This window comes from Procambarus clarkii, chromosome 3 (assembly GCF_040958095.1).
Source record: "Procambarus clarkii isolate CNS0578487 chromosome 3, FALCON_Pclarkii_2.0, whole genome shotgun sequence".
NCBI classification, from domain to species: domain Eukaryota; kingdom Metazoa; phylum Arthropoda; class Malacostraca; order Decapoda; family Cambaridae; genus Procambarus; species Procambarus clarkii.
Window position 1 is genome coordinate 20,760,793 of NC_091152.1, and position 11,388 is coordinate 20,772,180.

Here is an 11,388-nt window from a genome sequence, read left to right on the forward strand (position 1 = left end):
TGGGTCCACCACCGCCCGCGGGATGGGTATGGGGTCCACCACCGCCCACGGGATGGGTATGGGGTCCACCACACCCCACAGGATGGGTATGGGGTTCACCACCACCCACAGGATTGGTATGGGGTCCACTGTCAAGATAACTGGTCTATTACCTCCTCCACTGTCAAGATAACTGGTTTACTACCTCCTCCACTGTCAAGATAACTGGTCTACTACCTCCTCTACTGTCAAGATAACTGGTCTATTACCTCCTCCACTGTCAAGATAACTGGTCTACTACCTCCTCTACTGTCAAGATAACTGGTCTATTACCTCCTCCACTGTCAAGATAACTGGTCTACTACCTCCTCTACTGTCAAGATAACTGGTCTATTACCTCCTCCACTGTCAAGATAACTGGTCTACTACCTCCTCTACTGTCAAGATAACTGGTCTATTACCTCCTCCACTGTCAAGATAACTGGTCTACTACCTCCTCTACTGTCAAGATAACTGGTCTATTACCTCCTCCACTGTCAAGATAACTGGTCTACTACCTCCTCTACTGTCAAGATAACTGGTCTATTACCTCCTCCACTGTCAAGATAACTGGTCTACTACCTCCTCTACTGTCAAGATAACTGGTCTATTACCTCCTCCACTGTCAAGATAACTGGTCTACTACCTCCTCTACTGTCAAGATAACCGGTCTATTACCTCCTCCACTCTCAAGATAACCTGTCTACTACCTCCTCCTCTGTCAAGATAACAGGTCAACTACCTCCTCCACTGTGTATCATACGAGAGGGGGAGTGATATCTTGATCATTCCCAAGAAAGCACAGGACCTGGTTATCTTATTTGATTCTTGGTCGAGAAAGGAGTTATCATAATTTAGAGTTCAGTTGTATTTTTATTAAATACATTTGATAAATTTTGACCTCGAATGAAGACAGTGTGAAGGACTTGAGTCCAAGTGTGAGTGTGGACTAACTTGAATATATCTAAACTTAGTTCATCAATATTGTATTTACGGATGATATCATCATTTCATCCCCCCCCCCTTAAAAAAAAATCATCATTATTGTAGATGCTCTGGATATTTCAACCCTCGGATGTACTGGTTCCGTCGTGACGGAGTTTGGTGGCCGGTATATATATACAAATTCTCTTATTAAATTATTATTATTAGATTTTAATTCTAATCAAATAGTTCCTGTTGGATTTGTGATATCTTTCCTTCTTCTGTTTTATGGCTTCTGTTGACTCTGTTGTGATGAGTATTGAGGCTTCTGTTGACTCTGTTGTGATGAGTATTGAGGCTTCTGTTGACTATAGGCAGAGCCCTGTTACTGCCTGTAACAGGCCTGTTACTGCCTGTAACAGGGCTGTTACTACCTGTAACAGGGCTGTTACTGTTACTGCCTGTAACAGGGCTGTTACTGTTACTGCCTGTAACAGGGCTGTTACTGTTACTACATGTAACAGGGCTGTTACTGTTACTGCCTGTAACAGGGCTGTTACTACCTGTAACAGGGCTGTTACTGCCTGTAACAGGGCTGTTACTACCTGTAACAGGGCTGTTACTACCTGTAACAGGGCTGTTACTGCCTGTAGCAGGGCTGTTACTGCCTGTAACAGGGCTGTTACTACCTGTAACAGGGCTGTTACTACCTGTAACAGGGCTGTTACTGCCTGTAACAGGGCTGTTACTACCTGTAACAGGGCTGTTACTATCTGTAACAGGGCTGTTACTGTTACTGCCTGTAACAGGGCTGTTACTGTTACTGCCTGTAACAGGGCTGTTACTGTTACTGCCTGTAACAGGGCTGTTACTGTTACTACCTGTAACAGGGCTGTTACTGTTACTGCCTGCAACAGGGCTGTTACTGTTACTACCTGTAACAGGGCTGTTACTGTTACTGCCTGTAACAGGGCTGTTACTGTTACTACCTGTAACAGGGCTGTTACTGTTACTACCTGTAACAGGGCTGTTACTGTTACTGCCTGTAACAGGGCTGTTACTGTTACTACCTGTAACAGGGCTGTTACTGTTACTGCCTGTAACAGGGCTGTTACTGTTACTACCTGTAACAGGGCTGTTACTGTTACTACCTGTAACAGGGCTGTTACTGTTACTACCTGTAACAGGGCTGTTACTACCTGTAACAGGGCTGTTACTACCTGTAACAGGGCTGTTACTGTTACTGCCTGTAAGAGGGCTGTTACTGTTACTACCTGTAACAGGGCTGTTACTGTTACTGCCTGTAACAGGGCTGTTACTGTTACTGCCTGTAACAGGGCTGTTACTGTTACTGCCTGTAACAGGGCTGTTACTGTTACTGCCTGTAACAGGGCTGTTACTGTTACTACCTGTAACAGGGCTGTTACTGTTACTGCCTGTAACAGGGCTGTTACTGTTACTGCCTGTAACAGGGCTGTTACTGTTACTGCCTGTAACAGGGCTGTTACTGTTACTGCCTGTAACAGGGCTGTTACTGTTACTGCCTGTAACAGGGCTGTTACTGTTACTGCCTGTAACAGGGCTGTTACTGTTACTGCCTGTAACAGGGCTGTTACTGTTACTGCCTGTAACAGGGCTGTTACTGTTACTGCCTGTAACAGGGCTGTTACTGTTACTGCCTGTAACAGGGCTGTTACTGTTACTACCTGTAACAGGGCTGTTATTGTTACTACCTGTAACAGGGTTGTTACTACCTGTAACAGGGCTGTTACTGTTACTACCTGTAACAGGGTTGTTACTACCTGTAACAGGGCTGTTACTGTTACTACCTGTAACAGGGCTGTTACTGTTACTACCTGTAACAGGGCTGTTACTGTTACTACCTGTAACAGGGCTGTTACTGTTACTACCTGTAACAGGGCTGTTACTACCTGTAACAGGGCTGTTACTGTTACTACCTGTAACAGGGCTGTTACTACCTGTAACAGGGCTGTTACTACCTGTAACAGGGCTGTTACTACCTGTAACAGGGCCGTTACTTCCCTTAACAGAAGGAAGCTCTACCTTAACCCTCGTCCCTTCAGTAGGGTAAATCTCCCCCCAGTCATCGTTCTACTAAAGACAGCGTTGTCGGTCATCGATTCGAACCGTCGTACTCCGTAACTCTCCTGTCTATCACTCCCCCAGAATAATTTAGATAGACAATGCCAGGCCAATACAGCCGTTTATCAGACGGAGTTGATGTGTATATGTATATTTAACTGTAGGCCGCTGTAACTACCCGAGGTCAAAGGTCGTTAGAGGCGTTGATGTAACGAGCCTCAGCGCTGTCTCCTCTACTCTCAAGGTGTAGCTATCATCAATTACTCGTATTAATAACTCTAATTCATTAATGACAGAACATCCGTCAGTGTCGTAGTTTAATGAATATCTTGTCATTCACACAGTAACTACCGTCTGTCGGCTATTAGCGTCGATAGTTAGGGGCAGTTAATCACACAGGTTTACACAGTAGTTCGTCTTTAATCATTAATCATTCCACAAGCAATGGTCTCGGTTATTAATCAGCCGACCTTCAGAATCTGAATCAGGAACTTTATCTGAATCAAGGACTTTATTCCTAAACAACTGTGACTCGTTAGAGTTTTGGCCGGACAGAAGAGGTATTCAGTGGTGTGTAAAGCCTGTATTTTTATGTGTAAAAATGACCTAAAATTGGTACCACCTCTGGTGTCCCATAGCCTCGGAGAAGAAAATAAAAAGTACTCAGAGAAGACCTCGTGGATCCTCACTGAATACTTTGATATTTTTTTCCTCCTACCACCTCTATTCCTTTAGTGTATGTGTGTGTGTATGTGTGTATATATATATGTATATTTTATATAGTGTGTATATATAAATATGTATTCCACACTCATATGTTGAGTGTGGGATACACTATGTGTAGACAGTATGTGAGGGCATACACATAGTCTCTTGAGAAGTAATGCAATGCAATGTCCTATACTCTTGGAACATACGTAATATACTGTAGTATAATAATTATAATATAATATACTATATATCAACTTCCTATATAATAATATAAGTATTATATACTGTAATATACGTCATGTATAACTTGCTCTTGTAAAACAATTATAGTATCTTTCTCTAGTTGATTGTTCGTCACCTGACTGTGTACTAGCTTGTGTGAGTGTAGCACAGATGTACACAATATGTGTACAATGTACAGATATTGGTTAGTGTTACAAGTTACTCTTGTTAGAGTACTTAAAGCTACTACTACTTAAAGCTAAAGTACTTAAAGCTAAGTACTTGAGAATGGTCCAGGACGGACCGAAACGTCGTCGTCCCTTCAACTTCTAGTGTGTGGTCTGGTTAACACTTAAAGCTAAAGCTAAAGCTCTCTGCTGTTGAGCTTTCAATGACCAATTAAGCTATATTAATTCTTTCAGGTTTCAAACGCGTGTCACAGCTTAACAAAATAAAAATAGATGCTAGTGTGACTGATTGATTCAGTTTCTTGTAAGAAAATACAAATATTTAAACGATACCGTGAAAGTATTCAGACCAAAAATGAGTTGATTTATTTTGAATTTGTCATCTGTGCTTATAACAGTGAGTTGTATAAATATAACAGTGAGTTGTATAAATATAACAGTGAGTTGTATAAATATAACAGTGAGTTGTATAAATAATACAGGATATACAATTTCCTTTTCTAGCTATACACCTGTGAGATGAGATCTCCTGTCTCCTTCTTCCTTGTACTTCTGTCCTCCTGATGAGGTCATAAGTCTAACGACCTGATCATTCTCCCCTCAAACAAGCCCACTCTCCCCTCACCCCTCTCCCATCGTAAACAACACAACCTCCGCCTTCTCTCCCACCTACGACCAACACAAGAAAAAGATCCACTACCTCTCCCTTAACACAAGTAAACATTTCTGTTCTTAGGAAAACATTCTCTTATTATCATCCTCACCTGCTCCCTTCCCCTCCCCCTTCTTGACATCCTTCTGCATAGCATCAACTTTATCATCCTCTTCCTTCCCTCTGCCCTCTTTCTTCTTCCTTAAGACGTAGAGACTGACCACACGTCCCTTCTCTCCCCTTCTCTTGCTTATCAGCCTCCCCCTCCCTCTCTCTCTCTCTCTCTCTCTCCTTCCTTTCTACCTAGGTGCCAGGGCTTCTGGCGGGCGTCGACGGACGTCTTGTGCGCAGTCTCGCGTGTGTTCCTAAGTGTGGTGGGTGTGTTGCGTGCGTGTGAGTGTGTGTGTGTGTGTATTACACACCCTCTAATAGGTGTTTCCTGAGTAGTGCTTCGGTTGTTTAAGAAAGCAGGCTAGGAGAGTGAGAGAGAGAGAGAGTGTGTGTGTGTGTGTGTGTGTGTGTGTGTACTCACCTAGTTGTACTCACCTAGTTGTGTCTGCAGGATCGAGCATTGACTCTTGGATCCCGCCTTTCGAGCATCGGTTGTTTACAGCAATGACTCCTGTCCTATTTCCCTATCATACCTGGTTTTAAAATTAGTAATAGTATTTGCTTCCACAACCTGTTCCTGAAGTGCATTCCATTTCCCCACTACTCTCACGCTAAAAGAAAACTTCCTAACATCTCTGTGACTCATCTGAGTTTCAAGCTTCCATCCATGTCCTCTCGTTCTGTTACTATTCCGTGTGAACATTTCGTCTATGTCCACTCTGTCAATCCCTCTGAGTATCTTATACGTTCCTATCATGTCCCCCCTCTCCCTTCTTCTTTCTAGTGTCGTAAGGCACAGTTCCCTCAGGCGTTCCTCATACCCCATCCCTCGTAGCTCTGGGACGAGTCTCGTTGCAAACCTCTGAACCTTTTCCATTCCAGTTTCATTATATGCTTCTTCAGATGGGGACTCCATGATGAGGCGGCATACTCTAAGACTGGCCTTACGTAGGCAGTGTAAAGCGCCCTAAATGCCTCCTTGCTTAGGTTTCTGAATGATGTTCTAACTTTTGCCAGTGTAGAGTACGCTGCTGTCGTTATCCTATTAATATGTGCCTCAGGAGATAGATTAGGTGTTACGTCCACCCCCAGGTCTCTCTCACGCGTCGTTACAGGTAGGCTGTTCCCCTTCATTGTGTACTGTCCCTTTGGTCTCCTATCTCCTAGTCCCATTTCCATAACTTTACATTTGCTCGTGTTGAATTCTAGTAGCCATTTCTCTGACCATCTCTGCAATCTGTTCAGGTCCTCTTGGAGGATCCTGCAATCCTCATCTGTCACAACTCTTCTCATCAACTTTGCATCATCCGCAAACATCGACATGTAGGACTCTACGCCTGTAAACATGTCGTTAACATATACAAGAAATAGAATTGGTCCCAGCACCGATCCTTGTGGTACTCCACTTGTTACTGTTCGCCAGTCCGACTTCTCGCCCCTTACCGTAACTCTTTGGCTCCTTCCTGTTAGGTAGTTCCTTATCCATTCTAGGACCTTTCCCCCCACCCCCGCCTGCCTCTCGAGCTTGAACAGCAGTCTCATGTGCGGTACTGTATCAAAGGCTTTTTGGCAGTCCAGAAATATGCAGTCTGCCCAACCATCTCTGTCCTGTCTTATCCTCGTTATTTTATCATAGAATTCCAGAAGGTTTGTTAGGCACGATTTCCCTGTCCAGAACCCATGTTGATGTTTGTTCACAAACCTAATGTTCTCCAGGTGTGCAACCAGTCGTAGCCTAATTATTCTTTCCAGTATTTTACAGGGGATGCTTGTCAGTGATACAGGTCTGTAGTTAAGTGCCTCCTCCCTATCTCCTTTCTTGAAGATCGGCACGACATTTGCCTTCTTCCAGCAACTGGGCAATTCTCCTGACATAAGTTACTCATTAAAGATCATTGCCAGAGGCACGCTGAGGGCCTGTGCTGCTTCTTTTAGTATCCACGGTGATACTTTGTCTGGTCCAACTGCTTTAGTTGCATCTAGAGTTGTCAACTGTTTCATTACCTCCTCTGCTGTCACCTCTATATCTGATAGTCTTTCATCTAGGGTAACCCCTTCCAACAATGGGAGCTGCTCAGGCTCGGTAGTGAACACTCCATGGAAACTGGCATTCAGTGCCTCGCAGATTTCCTTGTCACTTTCAGTATATGCCCCCTCTGTCTTCCTTAGTCTTGTCACTTGGTCGTTCACCGACATTTTTCTTCTTATATGACTGTGTAGTAACTTAGGTTGTTTTTTCGCTTTGATTGCAATATCGTTCTCATAGTCCCTTTCCGATGTTCGTCTTATGTTAATGTAATCGTTCCTAGCTCTGTTGTATCTGCTTCTGTTGTCCTCTGTTCTTTGTCTTCTGTACTTGTGTGTGTGTGTGTGTGTGTGTGTGTGTGTGTGTGTGTGTGTGTGTGTGTGTGTGTGTGTGTGTGTGTGTGTGTGTGTGTGTGTGTGTGTGTGTGTGTGTGTGTGTGGACCTCAGCTGTGCCCACTATGTCACTAGGGAGACACAGCGAGGCGCGAGCTACACACAGGCCTGATAAAGACCCCACACATAACTCCCGCCTTCTTGCGTCTTTCTCTAACTTTCCCCCCGAGAGCATTTGAGTGTTATTTAGTTTTACTAGATGTAACAATGCACGCAATTACGGTGTTCGAAACTAGTAAATAGACCATTGAGGGCCATTTTGTACACTCACAACACACAAATGGTCCACTGTGAATGTTCGTAAGTGGTCTTGAAAGTTGACTAATATAGTGATTTACAATGAGAGCAGTAAGATGCAACACATACATGAACAAGCCCAAATGGTTCTGGCGACACCGTTGCTAAAGTCCATCAATACAGTAATGCAGAAACAAACAAAAAAACAATGCAAGAAAATGGATCAAATAGACCAAAATTGATCTCTAATGATTGCATGTTATCCCCTCACGTTTGCAACATTGTGTGAAAACCTGTTTTTTTGTGGCAATGATGGTTATCTTGAGGTTATCTTGAGATGATTTCGGGGCTTTTTAGTGTCCCCGCGGCCCGGTCCTCGACCAGGCCTCCACCCCCCCAGGAAGCAGCCCGTGACAGCTGACTAACACCCAGGTACCTATTTTACTGCTAGGTAACAGGGGCATTCAGGGTGAAAGAAACTCTGCCCATTGTTTCTCGCCGGCGCCTGGGATCGAACCCAGGCCCACAGGATCACAAGTCCAGCGTGCTGTCCGCTCGGCCGACCGGCTCCCTAATTTAAATTTAAATGGTAATAAAAATCTCCGAGATTAAAATTCATGCAAAGTGAAAATGACTTTGATTAAAAGGAAACAATTTATATAGAAAAAATAGTAAACTAAATTATTTATTGGAAGCCATAGATAAAGATTTTATTTTAAATATAGCAAGACACGACCTGTGCACCAGGACCTGTGCACCAGGACCTGTGCACCAGGACCTGTGCACCAGGACCTGTGCACCAGGACCTGTGCACCAGGACCTGTGCACCAGGACCTGTGTACCAGGACCTGTGCACCAGGACCTGTGTACCAGGACCTGTGCACCAGGACCTGTGCACCAGGACCTGTGCACCAGGACCTGTGTACCAGGACCTGTGCACCAAGACCCGACCTGTGTACCAGGACCTGTGCACCAGGACCTGTGCACCAGGACCTGTGCACCAAGACCTGTGCACCAGGACCTGTGCACCAAGACCTGTGCACCAGGACCTGTGCACCAGGACCTGTGCACCAGGACCTGTGCACCAGGACCTGTGCACCAGGACCTGTGCACCAGGACCTGTGCACCAGGACCTGTGCACCAGAACCTGTGCACCAGGACCTGTGCACCAGAACCTGTGCACCAGGACCTGTGCACCAGGACCCGTGCACCAGGACCTGTGCACCAGGACCTGTGCACCAGGACCTGTGCACCAGGACCCGTGCACCAGGACCTGTGCACCAGGACCTGTACACCAGGACCTGTGCACCAGGACCTGTGCACCAGGACCCGTGCACAAGGACTCGACCTGTGCACCAGAACCTGTGCACCAGCACCTGTGCACCAGGACCTGTGCACCAGGACCTGTGCACCAGGACCTGTGCACCAGGACCCGTGCACAAGGACTCGACCTGTGCACCAGAACCTGTGCACCAGGACCTGTGCACCAGGATCTGTGCACCAGGACCTGTGCACCAGGACCCGTGCACCAAGACCCGTGCACAAGGACTCGACCTGTGCACCAGAACCTGTGCACCAGGACCTGTGCACCAGGATCTGTGCACCAGGACCTGTGCACCAGGACCCGTGCACAAGGACTCGACCTGTGCACCAGAACCTGTGCACCAGGACCTGTGCACCAGGACCTGTGCACCAGGACCCGTGCACCAAGACCCGTGCACCAAGACCCGTGCACCAGGACCTGTGCACCAGGACCTGTGCACCAGGACCTGTGCACCAGGACCTGTGCACCAGGACCTGTGCACCAGGACCCGTGCACCAAGACCCGTGCACCAAGACCCGTGCACCAGGACCTGTGCACCAGGACCTGTGCACCAGGACCTGTGCACCAGGACCTGTGCACCAGGACCTGTGCACCAGGACCTGTGCACCAGGACCTGTGCACCAGGACCTGTGCACCAGGACCTGTGCACCAGGACCTGTGCACCAGGACCTGTGCACCAGGACCTGTGCACCAAGACCAATATGCTGTCACCTGCTAACACATGGAGTATGTTTCCTATTAATAATTTTGTTATCATAAATAAGGTAAGTGATAATAAATATATATATATATATATATATATATATATATATATATATATATATATATATATATATATATATATATATATATGTATATATACTAAGCTCGTAGCTCATACGACCACTCTCGATAACGAAAGGCAAGGTATACCTCTCCGATTATACTCCATCATACTCGTTACCGACTAAGACTCACACTACCTCGCATCTAACCTACGACATCTAATGTTCTCTAATTCTAATATCTAATTCTGGAGAGTGAAGCGTGCGGAATTAGAGATATGGCGGGTGGATGTAGGGTCAATGCCTAGGTGGGTGTGTGAGGATAGAATTATGTTTCATAAACCATTAGATGGACGACTTAGAGGCTATAGTGGTTGGCTGATTTACTGTCAGTTCTGTGTTCCTTGTCTAGACGGCTCTCCTGGTGGTGGTGGTGGTGGTTGGTGGGGGTTGGTGGGAGTGGGTGGTGGTGGTTGGTGGGTGGTGTGGGTGGTTGGTGAGTGGTGGTGGTGGTGAGTGGTGGTGGGTGGTGGGTGGTGGTTGGGGGGTTGTGGTGGGTGGGGGTGGTTGGTGGTTGGTGGGTGGTGTGGGTGGTTGGTGGGGGTTGGTGGTGGTGGTGGTTGGTGGTTGGTGGTGGTTGTGGTGGTTGGTGGGTGGTGGTGGTTGGTGGGTGGTGGTGGTTGGTGGTTGGTGGTGGTTGTGGTGGTTGGTGGGTGGTGGTGGTTGGTGGGTGGTGGTGGTTGGTGGGTGGTGGTTGGGGGGTTGTGGTGGGTGGGGGTGGTTGGTGGTTGGTGGGTGGTGTGGGTGGTTGGTGGGGGTTGGTGGTGGTGGTGGTTGGTGGGTGGTGGGAGGTGGTGGTTGGTGGCTGGTGGTGGTGGTGGTGGTGGTTGATGGTGGTGGTGCTGGTGATTGTGGTGATAGTGAGGGATATTGGTGATAGCAGCTGTGATAGTGGTGGTGATAGTGCCGCTGATAGGAAGGATGCTGAAGGAGACGATAGTGACTGCATTGGGCTTCTTTAAACTAGTGATAGTGAAGATAGTGATGGCCAAATAGTGTCTAGAGAGCAGTGACGAAAGTGACGTTGGCTGTACAGACGAAATATTCTTTATAAGTATCTAATGGCTCTGTTCATATGTCAAGAAGGTCGTACAGATGTTCACAGATCAACACCTGTAACATTAAACAACTGACTTAACTACCTACCTGATCAACCAGGCTGTGACTCATACGTCAGGCTGCGAGCAGCCGCGTCCAACAGCCTGGTTGATCAGTCCAGCAACCAGGAGGCCTGGTCGACGACCGGGCCGCGGGGGACGCTAAGCCCCGGAAGCACCTCAAGGTAGCTCCACACATATGTAGATTTAACAACATTGTCACTTACCGCTAATGTGTCTGGGGTACAAGTGACAGGATGAACAACCCAGCGGGTTTTCTTCCTATTGGGGAGTGTTGTACATGCTGCTATGGCGGTGTGTCCACTCACAGGATGAGTGGCGCTGCCCAATACTGTCACTATGGCGGTGTGTCCACTCACAGGATGAGTGACGCTGCCCAATACTGTCACTATGGCGGTGTGTCCACTCACAGGATGAGTGGCGCTGCCCAATACTGTCACTATGGCGGTGTGTCCACTCACAGGATGAGTGGCGCTGCCCAATACTGTCACTATGGCGGTGTGTCCACTCACAGGATGAGTGGCTCTGCCCAATACT

At 46.9% G+C, this 11,388-nt stretch overlaps 1 protein-coding gene across 1 annotated transcript; it reads right to left on the reverse strand.

Moving 5' to 3' along the window:
- Positions 1-1,179: 1,179 nt before the first annotated feature.
- LOC138368622 (autotransporter adhesin BpaC-like) lies at positions 1,180-9,843 on the reverse strand. Its single transcript, XM_069331224.1, has 2 exons — positions 9,822-9,843; positions 1,180-2,723 (listed from the first exon to the last, which is right to left on the reverse strand). Exons 1-2 carry the CDS (start codon positions 9,841-9,843, stop codon positions 1,180-1,182), a joined length of 1,566 nt encoding a protein of 521 aa, XP_069187325.1.
- Positions 9,844-11,388: the final 1,545 nt, after the last annotated feature.